This window comes from Stenella coeruleoalba (genome assembly GCF_951394435.1).
Source record: "Stenella coeruleoalba genome assembly, chromosome: 5".
Taxonomy (NCBI): domain Eukaryota; kingdom Metazoa; phylum Chordata; class Mammalia; order Artiodactyla; family Delphinidae; genus Stenella; species Stenella coeruleoalba.
This window is the reverse complement of record NC_137150.1, coordinates 14,484,757-14,509,444: the sequence shown is the minus strand read 5'-3', so window position 1 is coordinate 14,509,444 and position 24,688 is coordinate 14,484,757. Positions and strand designations below refer to the sequence as shown.

The 24,688-nt window shown below is 42.2% G+C and overlaps 1 protein-coding gene across 1 annotated transcript in view; it reads left to right on the top strand.

The window, feature by feature from the left end:
• Positions 1-24,545, top strand: part of ARHGEF26 (Rho guanine nucleotide exchange factor 26) — a 154,269-nt gene extending 129,724 nt beyond the window's left edge. The window contains exons 12-15 of the mRNA XM_079923069.1: positions 191-400; positions 14,036-14,103; positions 15,394-15,498; positions 22,334-24,545. Coding sequence (XP_079779195.1) covers positions 191-400; positions 14,036-14,103; positions 15,394-15,498; positions 22,334-22,476 — 526 coding nt within the window. The 3' untranslated portion in view covers positions 22,477-24,545. The remainder of the gene's footprint in view (positions 1-190; positions 401-14,035; positions 14,104-15,393; positions 15,499-22,333) is intronic.
• The last annotated feature ends 143 nt before the right edge of the window (positions 24,546-24,688 follow it).

Sequence of the window (24,688 nt, the reverse complement as noted above, 5' to 3'; positions counted from 1 at the left end):
GGCCACAGCAGTGAGAGGTCCGCGTACTGCAAAAAAAAAATAAAAAAATAAAATAAAAAATAAAATAAATCATTCTCTCCCTGTCCTCCTTCCCTCCCCTGCCACCTTCCCCCAAAATGTGATTTGAAAACCGATAATGTCACAGTCTCATCCACTGAATTACTGTGTTCTTTTTCCCTCTTCCTTACAGTGAAGAAAGTTACAATGTCAATGATTATTCCTTAAGAGATCAGCTACTGGTGGAGTCTTGTGACAGTGAAGAGCTTAATTCTTCTCCAGGGAAGAACAGTTCCACAGTGCTTTATTCAAGACAGAACTCTGCTAGTCACCTCTTTACGCTGACAGTCCTTAGTAACCACGTGAACGAGAAAGTGGAGATGCTGCTGGGAGCTGAGACTCAGTAAGTATGTGCGAGGAGAGGGTTTCAGAATATCGGCTGTCGGTCTTCCCTACCTAATTACCCTTGGTCCACAGACTCCCTCAAAACAGTAAACTCTACCTACTATTTATCTTTTTTTATTGATTACCTGTTATGCACCAAGCATAGGTCTGGGTGCTTTATACAGATGCTTGTCTTCTCACTGTCATCTTCTCAGTGTCCTGAGAGATGGATATTATTATTTTCATCCCCATGACTCCTGATGGGTGTGTTGTGCTTTAGGTGGTGTGCTTTTATATTTACAGTGTTTTAAAAATCATTTTATTTTAATCATTGATAAAATTATGACCCGGGAGCCCTAGGAATATGACCTAACTGGCAGTGTGATCCTAGGCCCTGAGTTTTCTTAGGTACTGAAATTGAAGTCATTTTGTATCACCTACCTTCGACCAGGCAGCAGAAAGACCAGTGATTTCTGTCAAAAGAGATAGATACTCAGTTTGGGGAAATATGTTTGTTGCAGGAAGGGGAACCCCTTCCAGGGCCTGAGAAAATGGGCTCTTGTCTAACACTTGGAAATGAATTGTGTGAGGAGACATACGTACTGACAAAGCAGAAGACTATTGGGAAGGGGTGCCTGGGCGGAGAACAGCAGGGTAAGGGAACCCAGGAGGACCGCTCTGCCATGTGGCTCTCGGTCTCAGGTTTTATGGTCATAGGGTTGGTTGTGGGGTTGTCTCTGACCAGTCATCTTGCTTGTGCCCATATTTGATCTGACTCAGGGTCCTCCCTGGTGGTTCTCGCATCTCTCAGCCAAGATGGGTCTAGCATGACCGTTTCTGGGAGGTTGGCGCACATTATGGGCTGGCATCTCCTCCCTGCTTTCGGCCCCTCCCGAAAATTCTCCTGGTTAGTTGTCCACGGCAGCACCGTGTCCTTATCGGCACCTCCTGTTGTGAGACCACTCATGCAAGTGGTTAGCGTCGTGCCTAGCCAAGGTGGGCAGCTTCCATCAACGGTTCCCTCACGTGTTGATCCCTCTTTCCCATCCAGAGTTTATGCAGAGGCAGAAGCCATCCTGTTTGCGCCTGCAGTTTCACCAGCAGTTAGTAGGCAGTCTATCCTCACACAGGATGAAGGGAAGGGGGCTTAACTGTCAAGTCCACCCGTGCTGCTACTGAACCAGACTTGGGTCTGCTTGCCCGTGCACAGTAAAGCCAATCTACTGACACCAGTTTGTGGTGAAGGAAAGTGCAGTGTTTATTGTAAAGGCACCAATACAACGAGGATGGGTGACTCACACTCTAAAAATCCCAAAATCCCCGAAGGCAAGGCCACGTGAGGGAGGGGGTCGCAGGGTATGTGATCAGCTCGTGCATAATTCTCTGATTGGTTGGTGTTGAGGTAAGAGGGTGGTTGACATTATGAATCCTTAGGTGCCAGTCGGTCTGGGGGCTCATGATCATCAAGTAGTTAAGTTCTTCCATTTGGTGGTGGTTTTAGCATCTGTAAAACAACTCAGGAAATGTGCATCAGGTACTTCAGAGAGAGCAAAAACAGAGGGTTTTGGCGGGGTCGGGGTGATGTCTACCTTGGGAAGGCCCTGTAGGGTCCTGTTTGGTTACATTGCGATTTTGTCCACTTAGAGATAGCTGACCAATTTGTTTGGAAACTGGAAACCTCCTCTTAGAACAATCATCATAGGCAGGTATTATGTTGGGTCAGAGGGTGGAACAGTGGAGGGAAAGGAGAAGTTCCCTAAGTCTTGGTCCTCTGGGGTTCCTACACCCTCTCCCACTTGGCTCCTACATGGTGTGATTAAAATGGATCAGTAGCTCTTGAATAACAACCCTAAGACTGTAACAGAATCTTAGCGAAAGCCAACCCAAAGAGATAATCTCCACTTTTTAAGAGTATTTTAACAGGGTCCCTGGATTGTTAGAGAGATATAAGAAAAGAAAAAGAAGGAAAAAAGCCATCCACATAAAAACGATAAATGCTCATTTCATGTTTTTGGCACTAGAAGTAACTTTTCCAAAAGTGAAGAAAACCAAGAAGGGCAGGGTGATAGAAAGCTATTTGAGATTTAAAAACAGCCGAGAAAGAGAATATTACAAATGTGCTCAAGAGCTAACAGAGGGAATGAATAAGAAAAGGAGCGGCATCCTCTGTGTTTGTTTATAAAACAAAGAAATACCTCTTCCTAAGGTCCCAGAATTCTTCCAGGAAACTGATGGGAAGTCCTGCTGCATTCCAAGGATGCTCCTCTATGTTTTCCCCTCTGGGGAGGGCACCTCCGGTGGGTGCAGTGCTTGCTGGTCTGTGCAGGTGACCAGCAGGGGACACACCCAAGACGAGGGCTGAGGAAGGCATTTCTTTGACTCTAAAAATGATTAAACCCCTTGGCCTGTGAAGACAGACCTAGACCTCTTCTGTTTGGGGAAGCCTCTCTTAAAAGAGAGAATTTAGTATGTCTGACCTTTGGATCTTAAAGGACTTTGAGGATGAAAAAGTCTTAAACACTTTGGAGATTACTGCTTATTATAAAGAATTCTCAGAAATGAAGATTTGATTTTGTCTTTTTTAGTCAGGGAGAAAGTGTTGTTGGTTTCGCTTTACATTTTCCTTTTCTCTGTGTTTATAAGGATTGTTTGCTCTTTATCAGCAGAGCTTTTCCTGACTGTCTCCTTCATAATTTATGTAATCTCTACTGCTGGTTTCTGAGATTATTCCAAGAGAGTAGGCCGTAAACCCTGCATGTCCAGTTTTTACACCAAGGCTAGATCCTTTCCTGGGACGTTCTGTAGCCTTTGTTCCACCCTCTTGCCTTTTGATCTTGCCATAGACTGAATGGATGTTCATTTCCTCAATGAGAAATGTTCTCAGAATATCTAGTTATGTCACCCGTAAACCCGTGGGTATGACTCATATTTGTAGTTCTTTAATTAATAGCAAGAGAACATTCCAGAAGGGGCAGAGGGGCGGCTGTCTCCTTGCGTACGGAAGGAGTGACTCCCTCACTCCCTCCCCCCCCAACTCAATTACAGTTAAAGTAAATAACTGGACAAATACTTTTAAACCTACAAGGCATAAAGTATCATTAGTGCTGAAAGAAAATATATGACAGCCAGGATGCACTTTCCTTAAAAGAAGACACAACAAAACCAAAAAAAATCCAATCAGCTTTTAAAAGTCTAGCGAGTTGTTAACATGCTGTATTTGGAAATGTGCAGGCCAGCTCTGGGTGACCTGGTTTTGAGTAATCAGAGTTCCGGCCTATGTAGAATGTTTTCTTTGCTTCTAAGATTTGCTAGATGTATAGGTGAGTATGTTTTTTTAACTTTTCTCTCTTTGATGTTATACTTGGTTAAAATGGTCCATTAGCAATCTAGTTGAGAAGGTTTTCACCCCCACCCAGGCCTTGAGTAACTGCAGAATTTCAGACCGGTGGATTACATTCTTTGGCTACTTATTCTTTGGTTTGAAAAAGAATAGGGTTTGTACCTAAATATTTACCTTCTTTGAGAAACTGTTCCTAGTAGAGGCACCTGGGGCTATACGGAATGTGAAATCGGCTGAAGGAAGGGTGCAGCTGTTTGGCACAAGGACGGTTCAACTATTATAAGGCAGTGAAGTTGTGGAAGAACAGATCAATAGCTTTGATTACATAAAGAATGCAGAAAAGCTCACCAAAAGGAAATGGGGCAAACGCTTAGTGAGCATCTGGGATGTGCCAGGCACAGGACCAGCTAGAGAGCATGAAGGGAGCCTTGGGTGTTTCTAGAGAAGGATGGTGCTTCCGAGCTGAAGCAGTTAAGTAAGATGACTGTACATCTTGGTTTCTTTGGGATCAGTGTTATTATGTCTGTTGTTCTGGCAAAATTAAGAATAGCACCCTCTTTGACTTTCCAAAGTGCCTTTAGACGACAAAATATGTTGTGACCCTAATTATAGGTCTTAGTCCAACTCCCTCAGTTTTCTCCCAGATGTAGGATGAGACTCAAAAAGGTGAAGTGATTTCCCTAAAGCCACACCGGAGGTGAGTTACTGCCAAAACGGGACTAGACCCTGACCTTCCTGAATCTGAGATTCTTTCTAATAACAAATTTTAAGCTTCTTACTGAGAAGCTGCCATCTCGGAGACTATTCCACCCCCATCTTGCTGTTCAACTTGGCCTTGTTCTGGCTCTGGAAGGGAAACTCCAGGAAGCTAGCTGCTATTAAATGTGAAAGACTACTGAAATGTGACTTTTTAAGTTCATAAACTTAAAATGAAAAAGTTTGTGGTCAATTTAAGGCATCATATGGTTTGAAATATTTTATAATAAAATGCGGACTAGATGTTGCATCCCTCAAACTATCTTCCATTTAAAACTTCCTTTTTTGTTCCTTTGCCTATGTTTTTCCTACTTCCTGGAATGCCCTTCTCAGAACTCCTCGAATTACCAAATGTCTTACTTCTCAGGGCTCACGCCAAGTGCCAAGTCTTTCCTCTACAAGGAGGCCCCTCAGTGATCTTGTCCGCAAGAATTCCAAGTGCTTGCTGTGTGTGCCCCTCTTGTTAGTTCATTTTTCTCCTCCTGTTTTCTGTCTTGCCCACCCTCTGCCTTACAACTGCGGGCCCCCAACCCACCCCTAAGCCTCTCCTTCCCTTTACGGCTGCACTTCTCAAGAGAGCAGCTTTCATTTCTCCCTATTTACTCAGTGAATTTTTATTGTGCACCAGCATCCTTTCAGGTGCTATTCTAAGTGCTGGGACGTAGCAGTGCACAGTGCAGAGACCGGATCCCTGCCCTCTGGGGGCTTCTGTTCCACTGAAGAACCTATGCCTGTGTGCCTCCTGCCCTCAAGGAGGTGGCTTTGGTGGCACTGAACTTTTGCCAGGCTGCCTGGGCAGATGGCCTACAGTGAACTGGGATGGTGGGAAAGCATTTCTTCATCCAATTTTAAAAATAAATAAGTGCAGTGGAAACAGTAAAGCCAGGAATGTATTCCGGAGTGTGAAGTGCTGGGATGGGGATCTGTCCTCTAAATTAGATGGCAGAGGAAGACTTCTCCAGGTGACATTTGGGACTGAGCCCTGAGTGCCTGGAAGGAATCCATCCATGGGAAAATGCAGGGCCAGAACGTTCCAGGCAGAGGGCACAGCAAGTGCCAAACTCCTAGGGAAACAAGTTCGAGGCCATCAAACTTGGCTTGAACATAGTGAAATTGGCTAGATCAGAATAAGCCAGGGAGAGAGTGGGTGGTTGAGAGGCTGGTGGAGCCCAGAGCATTTTATTTATTGATTTATTTAAATTTATTTATTTGGCTGTGTTGGGTCTTCGTTTCTGTGAGGGCTTTCCCTAGTTGTGGTGAGCGGGGGCCACTCTTCATCGCGGTGCGCAGGCCTCTCACTATCACGGCCTCTCCTGCTGCGGAGCACAGGCTCCAGACGCGCAGGCTTAGCAGTTGTGGCTCACAGGCCTAGTTGCTCTGCGGCATGTGGGATCTTCCCGGACCGGGGCACGAACCCGTGTCCCCTGCATCGGCAGGCGGACTCTCAACCACTGCGCCACCAGGGAAGCCCCACCCCAGATATTTTGAGAAGCACTGGTTTAGAGCCTCGTAGACTGGAATGGGGAGTTCCATGGAAGACTGGTGTGGGCACAGGAGTTTCAATGGGGAGAGCAGTTAGGGTCCTGTTGCATTAGTCCAGGGGAGTCTTTTAATGATTTTTAAAAACTTATTTTTAAATTTATTTTTGGCTGCATTGGGTCTTCGTTGCGGTGCGTGGGCTTCTCATTGCGGTGGCTTGTCTTGTTGCAGAGCATGGGGCTCTAGAGCGCAGGCTCAGTAGTTGTGGTGCATGGGCTCAGTAGCTGTGGCTCATGGGCTCAGTAGTTGTGGCGCACAGGCTTAGTTGCTCTGCGGCATGTGGGATCTTCCTGGACCAGGGCTTGAACCCGTGTCCCTTGCATTGGCAGGTGGATTCTCAACCACCGCGCCACCAGGGAAGTCCCAATCCAGGGGAGTCTTGATGTTGGGATGGACTGTGGTCTGTGCGAGGAGATGGAAACCTAACATTGTGGAGGTGGAGACAACAGGACCAACTGAAGGACAGGATGCGTTGGGGTGGCTGTGAGTGAAAGAGAGGAATCGATGATGCTTTGGGTTTTTGGCTTGAGCAGCTGACGCCCTATATTGAGTTACTCCTTGACCGTCTTCAGTATGGCGTCTTCCTCTGCCACCCAGCTGAGGGCGCTCCATCAGAAGATGAGCAGTGGCTTCCTAGGTACCACACCCAGCAGTCCAGTCTTCCGCTTTCTTTACCTCTAATATCATTTAATTTTGTTAGCTGCCCAGCTCTCTGACGCTAACCCCCTTTTTGAGATGTTCTCAAGCTGTTATCTGTGTGCTCTTAGTTTTTCTCCCACACGTAACCTTTCCTCTTCACTTCCCCTTCAGAAATGCAGCCTGTCTGGAACCAGTCATCATCAGTACGCTCCGCTTTCCCTGACACACACATTTCTGTAAATGGTACCCTTGACACCATTTCAAGTTACCCAGTCTGGAGACTTGGTGTCATTTCTGATGCTTCTAGATCTGGACAGATCCACCCTGGACTGGTTCTTCCTGTATGAAATGCTGTTGCATCTTCCCACATGTTTCCATCCCACTACCTCCTTCCCAGGGCAACCCATATATCCTTTATCTTTTGAACCACCCTCAAAGCCTCCTAACCATTCTTCTCTCCAATCAGTTCTTCACAGTTTTATTACTAATCCCCACACTCAGCTTCAGTTTTGTCCTTGTCTCACTTTGTATGTAGCAGGTTCCCAATAAATATTTTTTTGGAATTGCCCTACAATTAATACAATTTACTTTTCTATATCCAAGGCAAGGTAGCAGCATGTAGAGAAATACTGCTCCTCTATGTCTCTATTCACTGGGGTTTTTGTTTGTTTGTTTTGTGCTGCTAGAGCAAGTTTTATCTAAATTCCACTTGTTTTTCAACATTTGCTGTCAAGGATGTAGTTAAACTTTTTTTTTTAGCGTGTACCTCTAAGCCATACTGTGTTATATCTGTTTGCTTGTTAAAGATCTTAGGTCATTGCATTATTAATGAGACAGTGTTTGGTGGAAAATACAGAAGCTCACCCCTTGGTAAAAGGACAAAGGAGGAATGTTTTACTAAAGTCATTTTTCCCTCTGGGCCTTGCAAGAGGAATGTTCAAGGCCGAGAGCCCCCTTTGTCTGCCTTCATTAAAATGAAGCCCAGACAGCTGCAGCTGGCACAGAGCAACGCTGTGGCAAGTGGCGTCCTTGGCTTCCTGCGTCCATAATGGAATTTGGATGGCATTTGGGTCCAGCCTGTGCAGAGATGAGACACAAGGACACGTTCAGTAATGAACGGAAACTTTCTTCACCCGTTCTATTTAGCTATGAGATATAATCACCTTAAGCTGTAAGCAAAGGCCCTTCTCAAAGTTTCTGTCTCACAAATTGAACCAGATGCCTAATAGTCCTGTCAGCCATTCTGACAACCCATTCCTGGGCCCTCCTGATAAAGGGGCATTGTTTGCAGGCAGTCTTTTGCTCTCTTCCTGCTTCTGTTAATGATTTAATTAACAGGAAGTAAATAGGATGGGATAAAATTGTAAATAGTACGTCTGACATACTCTTCATCCTTTAAGAAAAATCCACATAGAGATCACAATTTGTATGGAAAAAAATGTATTTATTACAGATTGTAGTATTTTTTTCTTCATTGAATCTGGAATCTATGTCCAATAATCTTTTACATTTGTACAGTGCCCGTCAAGATACTTAAATCTTTGGTGATTCCTCATCACTGACCTCCAGTAAAACAGGAGAGCAGGTGATGGTGTGGGTCTTTTTTCCAAGGAAACAGGTAGTTGATCCACTTAAGGTTAACTTCAGGATTCTGGACCAGACTAGGTCTCATGAGCTGTTTGATATGATAAACAGGAAACAGTTGATTTAACTATATAACATGTCATGGAATCTAAATTTCTAGAACTCTTAGTGGGCTAGGGGAACTACTTTGCTTTGGTTAGATTTTTTTTTTTTTTTTTTTTTGCGGTACTTGGGCCTCTCACTGTTGTGGCCTCTTCCGTTACGGAGCACAGGCTCCGGACACGCAGGCTCAGCGGCCATGGCCCACGGGCCCAGCCGCTCCGCGGCATGTGGGATCTTCCCGGACCGGGGCACGAACCCGTGTCCCCTGCATCAGCAGGCGGACTCTCAACCACGGCGCCACCAGGGAAGCCCAGATTTTTTAAATTAGTAAGTTGAGCTGGTGTCCAGCTTTATAAGGCTTTGTTGCACAGCATTCATGAGGACGATTTTTGCCCTGTGGGTTTTCTTTAATGGATCAGCTTATTGAACTCATCTCGTTGAATTGAATGTGTGAGAGAATGAACAAAAACAGCCATCTCCATGATCCTACTCCTTAGGAAGACTTTTTTCCCAAAGGCCATGGGTACAGGAGTTTCACAAGGAACCATAGGTAAGTTTGTAGGCTGTGAAACGGAGCACAAAAGGTATACATCTGGTCAAATGCCATTTTTAAAGGGACAAAAGAAAGGTTAAACAGCAGCTGAGGTCTCTTCCCTTCTATTGAAAATCCAGGGAGACCCCCCTCCAGTGGTGAAGCCCTTTGTGGGCGTTTGTTCCATTCCGTCTCATTGACGGTCCTAACCTCTGTTTCAAACCCTGCTTTCTGCTTTCTTAGTGTGGATCTGTGTTTTCTAGCAGATGCCTGGTATTCAATGCGAAGTCCAGCTTGGCTGTGTCTTCAACCTTTGTGTAATTAAGTTTAAACCTACGGTGCTTAATCAATCATATGAGGGACAGGACAAGATACTGTGACAGCTGACTCCCGAGTGGGGAGCTTCAGGATGGTTCTGTAAGGAACATCATTTCATGCCGTGCAGAGAGAAAGGACTGCGCTTCCAGATATTTATGTTGAAAGAGCCTCTTCTCAACTCTCAGATGGGTTTTATTGAGAGGGCGCCATCCCAGCACATTGCACAATGTGTTGGATTCTGTGTGCATTTGTCTTTTGCTCCGTCTGCTCCCTCATTGAAGGAAGGCTGTGAAGTGCAAGAGGCTCCATTTTACTCACTTGGCAGCCCCAGCCTGGCACAGGACTCCTGTAGAGGCAGGGACTTGGTGAATGTTGTTTGAAGGAAGGGAGGGGTCAGGAGCGCCTTAGAAGTTGATCTGCCCCAGGTCCCCATTAGCGGCATTGCTGACTGTGGCACTTTGGGCAAAGGGAAATCTCAGTAAGCTGGGTGTGGCGTGGATTGTGAATTCGTGTTGATTGCCTTACCTGTCCCTGGAGATAATAGCTGTCTGTGTGTGAGCCTTGGACTTGATATCTAAATTTAATAATGGGTATGTCTAGGCCCGGGGTTTTCTTGTTCTTAGAGTTCCATTTTATGTGGAGTGAGTCTCCTCCCTGCTTTAGAGATGCAGTGCTTTCTGCCTCATGATAGGAGGGGGCTCCTTGGCATGGCTCTCGGAAGCCCTGGGTAATGTCGTGTGGTTTTAATGGCATCTCAGAGGGGGTGGGACTGATTCAATTGAAGCGATTTCAAGAAGCGGCTCCTTTCATTGAGGCAATAAGGACTGTCTTGCTCTGTCCTCTGGAGCCCCTGTGAGGGGCTGCCTTGTCGAAGGGATGCCATTAGCATCCAGGCAGCCTGCAACAGGAGTGAAAGATTTCACCTGAACTTCTAGAAACTGGCTGCAGGGTGAGGCTGCCCCTAAAACCGGCCACTCGAATGCCAGAGACGGTCCATGGCTGGGAGATCTGACTAGAAGGACTGCAGACAGCAGTTAGGGCCATGTGAAAATGTCATGGTAAGCCAAAGATGAATCTGACATGTCTGGGTATGGCACGTGGAGACGAAAATGGATCGTTTTAGGTTACTCTTGGCGAACAGCTCTTCCATCCTTAAGACATTGTTTAGCTTTCAATTGCCTTTGTACTTTGGAAATTCTAGTTGAGCCTGAATTGTAAAAATCTTACCCAACAAAGAGATATCAAAGATTTAAGTGTTTGCTTGGGATTATCTGAAAGGAGGTCGTGCTTTACTTGTTCCTTATAAAACCACCCTGAAGTCTTTTTGTCCTGTATTAGAGACAAAGTTTTTAAAAAAGCAAGACAGTGTCATCAGTTTTTACATAAACTGTGCATATTACTACTTGACTCAACAGCTCGACCAGGACCCAGCCTCAGTTTCTTCTTTTAAGTCAGTCTGTCTTTCAGCAGACTGCAGTTTCCACCCTTCCTGCGGTCCCTCATTATCTTGTAAGCACCTGCTAGGGGGCACCACCTCTTTGATCCCCGGCTGCCTGGCGTATATTCTGACTCTACCACTTAGCAGTTTTACTGTGAGCAGGTACTTAAGAGTTCAGACTTCAGCTTCGTCCTCTGAAAAAAATTGGGAATAATAACGGTAATACTTGCAAGACGGTTGTAAAGATTAGACTAGATGGTACTCGCCAAATATAAAAAAGCACAGTACCTGGCGTACATGTGATCCCTTATGCTATTTAGAACAAGATCCAGTTACTGTCCTTGGGGAGTGTATGGCCCAGTCAGAGAAACAGACAAGTCCATAAAAGATCGGGGGTCAATGAGTAGGAGTGATTTTTATATATATATATATATATATATAGTATATACTATATATATAGTAGTGAGGTCAGGGTTTACAGAGCTCCTGTTATGTGCAGGCAGTTACGGAGATAAGATGCCTGGCTTCAGGAGGCCTACAGCTGCCAGGCAGTGTGACAGAGCTGTGCAGAGGGGGGGCGTGAGAACAGGATTCTCAAGAATGGGATGGGGACGGAAGTGTGGGCTAACACATCAGAGGCGGCCACCTGGAGGAGGTGAGGCTTGTGTTTTCAATATTGAGTTAGATGTGTTGAACAAAAGAAGCCAGATACCAAAGTGGACAATATTATAGGATTCCGTTTTCATAAAGTTCAAGATTGGCAAAACTTGTCTATGTGATGGAAATCAGAACAGCAGTTACCTTTGCAGGAGGTTACTGATTGGAAAGGGACAAAAAAGGAACCTCCTGGCATGTCTGTGTCTTGATCTGTGGGCATGTGTACGTGGTTGTACCTAAGTAAACACAGATCTGTATACACTTAAGTAAACACAGATCTGTATACACTTAAGATTAGTGCAGTGTTTTATGTGTGTGTGTTCTTCAATACAGCAATCAAATAGGGATGATGAATGGGCCCAGCTCGGTAAAAACAGGGGGAAGGAAGGTTGTACTTGAGAGTGAGAAGAACAAATAGGAAAGGTGTGGAATAGCATGTTGAGTTCCAGACTGTAAGAAGTCTGCTCTGTCTGGATGGAAGGATGGATACACGTCGCAGAGTGAAGATAGAGTGATGGTGAGAGGCATCTTTTAGGTGCAGGCCGTTGTGGGAGAAAAAAATTTTTTTTTCTCCAAGTTTTTTTGTTTAAAGTACCAGGCATAAAGGCATCCTTTTTTTTTTTTTTACTTTTTAAAAAATTTAAGTATAGTTGATTTTACAGTGTAGTGCCAATCTCTGCTGTATAACAGAGTGACTCAGTTTTACACATGTTTACATTCTTTTATTAATATTCTTTTCCATTATGGTTTATCCCAGGAGATTGGATATAGTTCCCTGTGCTATACAGTAGGACCTGTTGTTTGTCCATTCCAAATATAATAGTTTGCATCTACCAACCCCAAATTCCCAATCCATCTCTCCCTTTCCCCCCTCCCCCTGACAACCACAAGTCTGATCTCTATATCTGAGTCTGTTTGTTTTAGAGATAGGTTCATTTGTGCCATATTTTAGATTCCACATATAAGTGATATCATATGGTATTTGTCTTTCTCTTTCTGACTTACTTCACTTAGTATGATAATGTCTGGGTCCATCCATGTTGCTGCAAATAGCATTATTTCATTCTTTTTTATGGCTGAGTAATATTCCATTGTATATATGTACCATATCCTCTTTATTCATCTGTTGATGGACATTTAGGTTGCTTTCGTGTCTTGGCTATTGTAAATAGTGCTGCAATGAATATTGGGGTGCACGTATCTTTTTGAATTTGAGTTTTGTCCGGGTATATGCTCAGGAGTGGGATTGCTGGATCATATGGTAGTTCTATTTTTAGTTTTCTGAGAAACCTCCATACTGTTTTCCATAGTGGCTGCACAAAGTTATATTCCCACCAACAGTGTAGGAGGGTTCCCTTTTCTCCATACCCTCTCCAGCATTTGTTATTTGTAGACTTTTTAATGATGGCCATTCTGACCGGTGTGAGGTGATACCTCATTGTAGTTTTGATTTGCATTTCTCTAATGATTAGTAATGTTGAGCGTCTTGTCTTTGTGCCTGTTGGCCATCTGTATGTCTTCTTTGGAGAAATGTCTATTTAGATCTTCTGCCCATTTTTCAATTGGGTTGTTTCTTTTTTGATATTGAGTGAGTTGCATGAGCTGTTTGTATATTTTGGAGATTAAGCCCTTGTCAGTTGCATCATTTGCAAATATTTTCTCCCATTCCATAGGTTGTCTTTTTTTTTTCTGGTTTCCTTTGCTGTGCAAAAGCTTGTAAGTTTGATTAGGTCTCATTTCTTTTTTAAAATTTTTATTTTTTATTTCTATAAGGCATCCCTTCTTAAGAAGGTAGAGTGGCATAGTAGAAACTGACCTTTCGTTTGGGTCGCTTACCTCTGAACTTCTGTGCAGTCTTCTCATCCCTTAAACAGGCTTTTGGGAAGCTTACGGGAAATAATGGATGTCAAGTGCTGTATCTGCCATGTAAATGCTTCTTAAAAGATTTTCAAGTGTGTATGTGTGTGTGATTTATTTAATCACAGTGCTAATACTTGACTTTCCAAATCTAAAACCTGGTTACTATATTATGGAGTAATGCTTGCTCATCTGAAACTTTTGATCCTTTAGTTAAATAATTATTCTGTTTCATGTAATTGTAGCTTAATATTGTTTAAAAGCTTTTGGTTGTTTTTTATCTTAAAAAAATTTTTTTTCCTGTAATCACTAAATTATTTTAAGCATTTGAGAACGAAGAATTTCTACTTCACTAAGGCTCATACTTGGCAACATTTGTTGTATGAGGAACAGAACAACTTTAAATAATGTCAGGTTTCTCATTTATGTGGAAATGGGTTGTGAGTGTGGGGGAAGGAAAAGGGGAGGGAGTGGCGAGAGACTGATTTACTAGGATTTTTTTAAATGAAATTTACTTTTTTGAAATGTTAAACATCAGATTGTGAGTGTATGAAATATCTTTTTGTGATTATAATGTATTAGTGTAATCAGATATTTGTTAAATGTTAAACTGTTATATGAGAAATTCCACTTAATAACAAGCTAAATTCATTCAGAATCTTTTGACAATGACTCATTTGAGGCCTATTTGAGATTTCCCAGATGATCATTTTTATTTTAGTAATTGTTTTTCATTTTTAAATAACTCTTACCCTAGCTTTGAAGGCCAGCCACTTACCTCTCTAGAGCATGTCTGCCCTGTTTTCAGGGAATGCCTTTGCATTCTAGAACATACTTCATTCTGTGTCTAAGCACCACTGAATCTCTCAACGGATCTGCCCTCTGTGTTTAGGAGCGAGCGAGCCCGCTGGATAACTGCCCTGGGACACAGCAGCGGGAAGCAGCCTCCGGACCGAACCTGTAAGTACCTGGAGAGCCGTCTGCTCTGGAACGTGGAGGGCTCTGCCCCCTGCTGGTCGCTGGGTTATTAGTGGTTAACCTCCACAGTACCTGCTTTGTAAGTTTTCTCCAAGATTTCCTTCCTGCCGCCCCACCTCAGCTCTGGATGCTCCCTGCTTTGGAAGTCAAGGGGACTGAATTCAAAGTGCAGTTCTTTGCTGTGTAGACATGGCAGATCACTGCATAGCCTTTCTGAGCCTCTCAAATCATCTGCAAGTTAGGTGCATTATTATATACAACACGGCGTTATGATAGTGAGGATGAAGTTAAATTTACATTGAAAGCCCTGCTTATACTATAAAGCGCTTACATTTCTAGCTGTTATGGGCAATAGTAGCATGTTTAAGCCTTCTCCATACTGACAGTGTGAATCTAAGCTGAAATGGATTTTTAACCTTAAGGTAAATTACTTTACCCTTCCTTTTGACTTTTTTTTAAATTAATATTAAAAAATATATTTTATTTTTCTAGGGAACTCGGAACTGGTACAGTAAAGATTAGTGTCATATGCTGAGCATCTTGTTATGCTGCTCTGCATGATTCCAGCTGGAAGGTCAAATTCAAAGAATTAGGGCAGCAAAAGTGGATTCCTGGAGCACTCAAAAATCATAGCTTTGCTTAGAGTCAGAGCTGAAGAGACTGGTTTGAAAGTTCTCTGGAATCAAGTTTCATAGTAAAAAAACCGAGTAAAAACTCAGGCCAGCTAGTAGCAAGTCACTGAAGTAAAAACTGATTTGTTATGATCGAGAATTTAGGGGAAACTAAAATGTTTTCTAACCAACTTTTGCTTGGAGCTCCTTTTATTTCTAAACTCTGGCAGCTTTTATGTGCTGTTGGGTGGGCTGGGGGAGCACCCTGGATGAGAGCCAGGAGCACTGGATAGATTTTGGATTTTATCCTCATGGCCTTGGCACATACCTAATCTATCTTGACTCAGTTTCCCCAATGCCCAGTGACTGTTTTCTGCTCTATTGTGTGATGTATCTAATGACTTCTTATCAAGGCTATTTTTGAGGGGATTCATGTATCGTAAAAGGCCTCTCTCAATTCTGAGCTTCTAAAAATCCTAAAGCTCTTAGCCAAGTAAGAGAATTCCTGGGAAAGATTTTCTGCTTTTTAGGAGTCTACCTTGTTTCTATCTGTGCTGGCTCTGATTGCACAGAAAGACTAAGTGAATGCAGAATATTGATTTGTACCTGTTTTGTTTTTCCACTGCTACCGGAAGTTCATTATGTCCCCTTTTGCCCTTAGCACTGACCCAAGTGGAAATCATTAGATCATTTACTGCCAAGCAACCAGATGAACTCTCCCTGCAGGTGGCGGACGTGGTCCTCATTTATCAGTGTGTCAGCGATGGTGAGTGGGAGTGTTCTGATGGGGGCGCTGGTGGACCAGTGTTCAGGGTCTCATTTTGTGATCACTGCTTATATTCCCTATCCCTTTGGTTTCCTCATATGCGCCTGCCTCTCCTTTATCTACACTTTATTGCTTCTAAATGTTTTTTTAATAGGATCCGGTCACATGGTTGTTCACTTAGAAAATAAAAGTCAGTTGGGAGACAAGATGGCAGAGTAGAAGGACTCGTAAGCTCACCTCTTCTCATGAGCATACCAAAATCACAGCTAATTGCTGAACAACCGTTGATAAAAAGGACTGGAGCCTACCAAAAAAGATTTTCTGTATCCAAAGGCATGAAGAAGAAACCTAATGAGACAGTAGGAGAGGTGCGCTCGTGATATAATCAAATCCTATACCGCCCCCCCTGCCAAGTGGGTGTCCCACAAACTGGAGAACAATCATATCACAGGAGTTTTCCCACAGAAGTGAGAGTTCTGAGCCCCATGTCAGGCTCCCCAGGCTCTGGCATATAGGAGGAGCAGCCCCCAGAGCATCTGGCTTTGAAAGCCAGTGGGGCTTGAGTGCAGGAGCTCCACAGGAATGCGGGAAACAGAAACTTTGCTCTTGGAGGGCTCACACAAGGTCTCGTGTGCACCAGGACCCAGGGCAAAAGCAGGTCTGGCCCAGGCTCCTATGAAGTCACTACCTGTGGGTCTTAGAGGGGCTCCTTGGAAGTGGGGGGTTGGCTTTGGCCTACTGTGGGGACATAGACACTGGTGGCAGACAGACATACTGGGTTACATTCAACCACATGAACAATCCTGGTGGATGACATATTGGCTCATTAGTACCAAGACCTGGCTCCACCCAACAGCCTGTCGGTTCCAGTAATGGGACACCTCAGGCCAAACGACCAACAGGGTAGGAACACAGCCCCACCCATCAGCAGACAGGCCGCCTAAAGACTTCCTGAACCCACAGGGAACTCGAGACCCACCCCATGACACGGCTCTGCCTCCAGAGGGCCAAGATCCAGCCCACTTCACCAGGGGCAGACACCAGAAGCAAGAAAGCTACGATCCAGCAGCCTGCAGAACCGACTACACAAATGCAGATCAGAACCTACCCTGAGACCAGTTGGTCCCTGGCCCTTGGGTGATGAGAGGGGAGTGTACTGCTGAAACACACAGGACATCCCCTATAGAGGGCCACTTCTCCAGTGTTGAGAAACATAACTAACTTTCCTCATACATAAAAATACAAATAGAAATTTAAACAAAGTGAGATGGCAGAGGAATATGTTCCAGAATGAAGGAACAAGATAAAAGCCCAGAAAAACAACTTACCTGACGCAGAGATAGGCAATCTACCTAAGAAAGAATTCCAAGTGATGATCGTAGAGATGATCCAAGAATGTGGGAAAATAGATGCACAGAGCTAGAAGTTACAAGAAGGTTTTAACAAAGAGTTAGAAAAGATAAGAACAACCAAACAGAGTTGAAGAATACAGTAATTGAAATGAAAAGTGCACCTAGAAGGAATCAATAGCAGAATAAATGAGGCAGGAGAATTGATAAGTGAGCTGGAAGACAGAGTGGTAGAAATCACTGCCACAGAACAGAATAAAGAAAAAAGAATGAAAAGAAATGAAGACAGTACAAGAGACCTGGGACAACATCAAATGCACCAACATTTGCATTATAGGGGTCCCAGAAGAAGAAAGGTCCTGAGAAGATATTTTAAGAGATAATAGCTGAAAAATTCCCTAACACGAGAAATGAAATAGTCACTCAAGTCCAGGAAGCACAGAGTCCCATACAGGATAAACCTAAGGAAGAAGACACTGAGACACACAGTAATCAAATTGACAAAAATGAAAGATATAAGAGAATCCCCATAAGGTTATCAGCTGATTTTTCAGCAGAAACTCTGCAAACCAGAAGAGTGTGGCATGGTATATTTAAAGTGATGGAAGGGAAAAACCCACAACCAAGAATACTCTACCCAGCAAGGTTCTCATTTAGATTTTATGGAGAAGTCAGAAGCTTTACAGACAGGCAAAAGCTAAGAGAATTGAGCACCACCAAACCAGCTTTACAACAAATGCTAAAGGAACTACTCTAGGCAGTAAAGAAAAGGCTACAACTAGAAACAAGAAAATTACAAAATGGGAAAGCTTACCGGTAAAGGCAAACATACAGTAAAGGTAGGAAATCATCCACACAGAAATATGATATCTAAATCAGTAATCATGAGAGGAGAGTACAAATGCAGGATATTTGGAATGCATTTGAAATTAAGAGATCAGCAACTTAAAACAATCATGTATATATATGGACTGCTATATGAAAACCTCATGGTAACCAAAAATGTATAATAGATATACACACAAAAAAGAATCCAAACAACACTAAAGATAATCATCAAATCACAAGAGAACAAAAGAGAAAAGAAGGAAAAAGACCTACAAAAACAAATCCAAAACAATTAACAAAATAGCAATAAGGTAACATATTGTTACCTTAAACGTGAATGGATTAAACGCTCCAACCAAAAGACATAGGCTGGCTGAATGGATACAAAAACAAAACCCGTATACAGGCTGTCTACAAGAGACCCACTTCAGATCTAGAGACACGTACAGACTGAAAGTGAGGGGATGGAAAAGGGAATTCCATGCAAAAGGATTTCCAAATCAAAGAAAGCTGGAGTAGCAATACTCATATCAGACAAAATGGACTTTAAAATAAAGACTGTTAAAAAAGACCAAAAAAAGGACACTACATAATGATCAAGGGATCAATCCAAGAAGAAGATAGAAAAATTGTAAATACATATGCACTCAGCATAGGATCACCTCAATATATAAGGCAAATGCTAACAGCTGTAAAGGGAGAAACTGACAGTAACACTATAATAGTGGGGGACTTTAACACCTCACATCAATGGACTGATCATTCAGACAGAAAATCAATAAGGAAACAGGCCTTATATGACACTCTAGACATCGACTTAATTGATATTTATAGAGCATTCCATCTGAAAGCAGCAGAATACACATTCTTTCAAGTGTACATAGAACATTCTCCAAGGTAGATCACATGCTGGGCCACAAAGCAAGCTTTGGTAAATTTTAAAAAATTGAAATAATATCAAGGCATCTTTTCTGACCACGACACTATGAGATTAGAAATCAACTACAAGAAAAAAACACCAACATGTGGAGGCTAAACAATATGCTACTAAACAACCAATGGATCTCTGAAGAAATCAGAGGAAATCAAAAAATACCTAAAGACAAATGAAAATGAAAACATGATGATCCAACCCTATGGGATGCAGTTCTAAGAGGAATAGTTTATAGTGATACAAGCTTACCTCAGGAAACAAGAAAAATCTCAAATAACCTACCTAACCTCACACCTAAAGCAACTAGAGAAAGAACAAAACCCAAAATTAGTAGTAGGAAAGAAATCATAAATATCAAAGCAGAAATAGAGACTAAGAAAACAATAGAAAAGGTCAATGAAACTAAAAGCTGGTTCTTTGAAAAGATAAACAGAATTGATAAACCTTTAGCCAGACTCATCAAGAAAAAAAGGAAGGGCCCAAATCAATAAAATTAGAAATTAAAAAGAAGTTATAGGAGCTTCCCTGGTGGCGCAGTGGTTGAGAGTCTGCCTGCCGATGCAGGGGACACAGGTTCGTGCCCTGGTCCAGGAAAATCCCATAAGCCGTGGAGTGCCTGGGCCCGTGAGCCATGGCTGCTGAGCCTGCGTGTCCGGAGCCTGTGCTCCACAACGGGAGAGGCCACAACAGTGAGAGGCCCACATACCGCAAAAAAAAAAAAAGAAGTTATAGCTGACACCATGGAAATACAAAGGCCCATGAGAGACTACTACAAGCAACTATATGCAAATAAATTGGATAACCTAGAAGAAATGGACAAATTCTTAGAAAGGTGCAATCTCCCAAGACTGAATGAGGAAGAAGTAGAAAACATGCACAGACCAATTACAAGTACTGAAATTGAATCTGTGTTTTAGAAACTCTGAATAAACGAAAGTCCAGGACCAGATGGCATCACAGGCGAATTCTACCAAACATCTAGTGAAGAGTTAACACATATCCTTCTGAAACTATTCCAAAAAACTGCGATGGAACACTTCCAAACTCACTCTATGAGGCCATGATCATCCTGATACAAACCCTCAGCTAACATCATACTCAATGGTGAAAAGCTGAAAGTATTTCTTCTAAGATCAGGAACAAGACGAGGATGTCCACTTTCACCACTTTAATTCAACATAGTTTTGGAAGTCCTAGCCACAGCAATCAGATGAAAAAAAAAGGAATCCAAATTGGAAAAGAAGAAGTAAAACTGTCACTGTTTGCAGATGACATGACACTATAAATAGAAAATCCTAAAGATGCTACCAGAAAACTACTAGAGCTCATCAGTGAATTCAGTAAAGTCACAGGATACAAATTAATACACAGAAATCTGTTGCATTTCTATACACTAATAGCAAAAGATCAGAAAGAGAAATTAAGGAAAGAATCCCATTTACCATTGCATCAATAAGAATAAAATGCGTAGGAATAAACCTACCTAAGGAGACAAAATACCTGTACTCTGAAAACTATAAGATGCTGATAAAAGAAATTGAAAATGACACCAACAGATGGAAAGGTATACTGTGTTCTTGGATTGGAAGAAACAATGTTGTCAAAATGACTCTGCGAGCCAAGGCAATCTACAGATTCAACACAACCTCTATCAAATTACCAATGACATTTTTCACAGAACTAGAACAAAAAATTTTACAATTTGTGTGGAAACACAAAATACCATGCATAGCCAAAGAAAAGAGAGCTGGAGAAATCAGGCTTCCTGACTTCAGACTATACTGTAAAGCTACAGTAATCAAAACAGTACGGTACTGGCACAAAAACAGCACATAGATCAATGTAACAGGTTAGAAAACACAGAAATAAACCCATGCACCTATGACCACTTAATCTACAACAAAGGAAGCAAGAATACACAATGGAGAAAAGACAGTCTCTTCAATAAGTGGTGCTGGGAAAACTGGACAGCTACATGCAAAAGCATGAAAATAGAACATTCTCTAACACCACACACAAAAAGAAAGTCAAAATGGATTGAAGACCTAAATGTAAGACCAGATGATAAAAACTACTAGAGGAAAACATAGCCAGAACACTCTGACATAAATAGTAGCAATCTTTTTGGATCTCTTTCTTAGAATAATGGAAGAACAAAAATAAACAAATGGGACCTAATTAAACTTAAAAGTTTTTGCACAGCAAAGGAAACCATAAACAAAATGAAAAGACAACCTATGGAATGGGGGAAGATATTCGCAAATGATGCAACTGACAAGGGATTAATCTCCAAAATATACAAACAGCTCTTACAGTTCAGTATCAAAAATACAAACAACCCAATCAAAAAATGGGCAGAAGATCTAAATAGACATTTCTCCAAAGAAGACATACAGATGGCTAAAAAGCACATGAAAAGATGCTCAACATCACTAATTATTAGAGAAATGCAAATCAAAACTACAATGAGGTCACCTCACTCCGATCAGAATGGCCATCATTAAAAAGCCTACAAGTAAATGCTAGAGAGGGTGTGGAGAAAAGGCAACCTCCTACACTGTTGGTGGGAATATAAATTGGTGCAGCCACTATGGAGAACAATATGGAGGTTCCTTAAAAAACTAAAAATAGAGCTACCATACGATCTAGCAATTCCACTCCTGGGCATATATCTGGAGAAAACCATAATTCAAAAAGATACATGTGGGCTTTCCTGGTGGCACAGTGGTTGAGAGTCTGCCTGCTGATGCAGGGGACACGGGTTCATGCCGTGGTCCGGGAGGATCCCACATGCCACGGAGCGGCTGGGCCCGTGAGCCATGGCCGCTGAGCCTGCGCGTCCGGAGCCTATGCTCTGCAACAGGAGAGGCCACAACAGTGAGAGGCCCGTGTACCGCAAAAAAAAAAAAAAAAAAAAAAAAAGATGTGGTACATGTATACAATGGAATACTATTCAGCCATAAAAAGGAATTAAATAATGCCATTTACAGCAACATGGCTATAGCTCAAGATTATCATACTAAGTGAAGTATAAGCCAGACAGAGAAATATATGATTTCACTTACATGTGGAATCTAAAAAAAGATGCAAATGAACTTGTATACAAAACAGAAACAGACCCAAAGACATAGAAAACAAACTTAGGTTACTACAGGGGAAGGGTTGGGGGCAGGAGGGATAAATTAGGAGTTTGGGATTAACATATACACACTACTATATATAAAATAGATAACCAACAAAGACCTACTATATAGCATAGGGAATTATACTCAATAATTGTAAAAACCTATAAGGGAAAAGAGTCTGAAAAAGATAGATATATATATATATATGTGTGTATAACTGAAACACTTTGCTATACATCTGAAACTAACAGAACACTGTAAATCAACTATACTTCAATAAAGTAAAAAAATAAAAGTCATGTTCTTCCTACCCAAAACATCATCCCTTTCTGCAATTGAGCCCAAGCTCAATACTCTCCTAGACACCTCACTTCAGGGCCTCTGATCATGTTCTGCCTCTCATCATGATATGCCATTGAGTCCCTCTTGAAACCTTTCCCCCGTTCCACCCCTCTCTCTCACCTTGCATCATCCGTGGTACCCAACCTGGGGCAGGATACTGCCTCTGAAATATGCCCATATCGTCCTCCCTCGGAGCTGAACAGTCAAGATTCATCCAAATACTTGGTGCCCCATGAGGACTCTGCTCTTCTTTGCAGGCTGGTATGAAGGGGAAAGACTGCGAGATGGAGAAAGGGGCTGGTTTCCTATGGAATGTGCCAAGGAGATAACATGTCAAGCTACAATTGATAAGAATGTGGAGAGAATGGGACGTTTGCTGGGGCTGGAGACCAACGTGTAGCCTCTCTGATGGTATTTTGTCACTGGGAGATTTGCACTACATCATGGTGGGCTGGTTGGTTCAAGGCCGCTTTTGATGTTAATTTTAACACAGCCTATTTAATTAAAAGAAAGGAAACACTTGCCTTTAAGCTTGCCAGGTGGTTCTGTTCTCTCAGGAGAACAGCTACTGGATAGTTAATCCACGAAGCTCAGTTTGTGCACAGCAATCCTTTTGCAAACCTCTTTAGGTAAACAGAATAGCTGAGCAGTCCACTTCAGGGATGAGGCAGCCTCAGCTACTCCTAGTTGTATCATGTTCTGGCATAAAAAATATATATATATATATGTAAGATGCTGTATTCTGGTTTTCTCTATCCTCACTTAACCAAGAATGTATGCTATCCCTCTTTAAACATCTCCTTCGTATGGTTCTTCCAGTATTAGCAAGGTTTTATATCTTTAAGGAATACCCAGTTTTGTAAATATTGCTCCTGCCTCTTATATTTTAGATCTGATGCTAATGCTTTCTTGATTTCAAAAGGAACTGGTAGAGTTCTGAAGGTGAGCTCAGTTTTTCTAAACCTCTTCCCAGGAAAGGGAAATTGACACTTGAATTTTTTCCACCTCTTTCCTCATTAGAAGGGAAGTAAGGAGCCTTAAAGATTTTTTAAAAAAATCCATCTCACCCAACTTCGGTCTTTGGTAAGTATATTCTAATAAAACTTAAGCTACTCTAACAATATAGAATTTAGATGGTTCATATATGTGAGAAAATCCTGAATATAGGACAGGGGTCGTACTTTTTAAAAATAGACCTATATGAGATGATAAACTGACGTGAGGCTGCTTTGCCTTCAATAATGTACGGTTTTTGACTGTTCCTACTCCCATTTCCAAAAGGAAATTGGCTGAAACACATTTTAACAATCTCAAGGAAGATAAAATTGCACCTTAAAAGGTATCAAGAAGGCAACATGGTGTACCTAGTTGCAACATAACATTTTGACCTTAATGGGAACTCATTTTATTTGCACTAAAGGCTTTGCTTGCTGGATTTGAAGTCTCTCTTAACTGCGGGTGTCTGTAGAACTTTATTTCTTCCACTGATGCAAGGAGAGAGAAAAGTCATTGTAATAGTACGTTTCATAAAGAGGGAATTGGAGGGTTTGGAAAAGTGAGGGGAGGAGTGATTTTTTTACTGGCAGCTACGTTCCCTCTGTACTCCATTCTCTTTCATGGAGGGGTAAAACCTGGCAAAGGGTACATCATTCAAGGACTCAGATCCATGTGTGACATGTCCCCAGCCACTGACTGCCAACCAGTTACTCAATTGTGAGTAACTCTGCAGAAGCCCAGTGCGGGAGGTGAGTGTGCTCAGCCCACATGCTCTGTGTCCTGTCACTGCAGCAGTGAGCCTGCAGGGGGCATCTGCAGCTGCCTCGCCTGTGGATTGCTCTCCTTTATCAATGCACACATTTCTGAGTATAAAGACATGCCAGGCCCCGAGCTCCTTGAGTTCTGGGCCAGTCTGTCAATGGAGAATAGCAGTGGACCCAGCAAGCAAGGTCTTGGGTTTGGTAAAACAAGAAATCTATCTCCTCTTTGATGTCACAGAATTTCTGGAGGAGAAGCTAACAAACTGAAATCTAATCTAATGGAATGTTTTCATTTAGGAAGGAAGATAAATGTGTTGCTTGCAAAGAGACCATTTCGTATTATTTTTGCTAACACCCTGCTGACACTAAAAAGCAACTATATGAATCCTGTGAATTAATTTATCAGTAGAGATGGTGAACAGTTTTGGAATATGTGCATCTTATAAATCAGAGCCTATTTAGCAAGCAGGTTAATACTGTTATTAGATAAAGTGTTGTTTTATGGCAGGTATTAATTCATTCACAGTGTTTCAGTTCAGCCGTGAACAAGACACAGTATTGTTTTTCAAACTTAGTAGCTTCTCTGAATTGTACAATGACTTCATTCAGTGACCTGTGGAGAACAAAAATATTCATTTTTGTCCCAATGAATTGAGATTGCTTGTACACTTTTGGCAAAATATGTGAGCTTATAAAGATTTTGTATATACTTGTTCTTTCGTGCTGATGTGATTTAATTTACTATAGGATGTGTTCATTTAAGTACATAGTTTGCTGAATTTTGAGCCAAATCAGAGTTCTACTCAAAAGGTATCTGCAGCTAACATTGAAGGTGTCTGATCTTTCTTTTTTGGG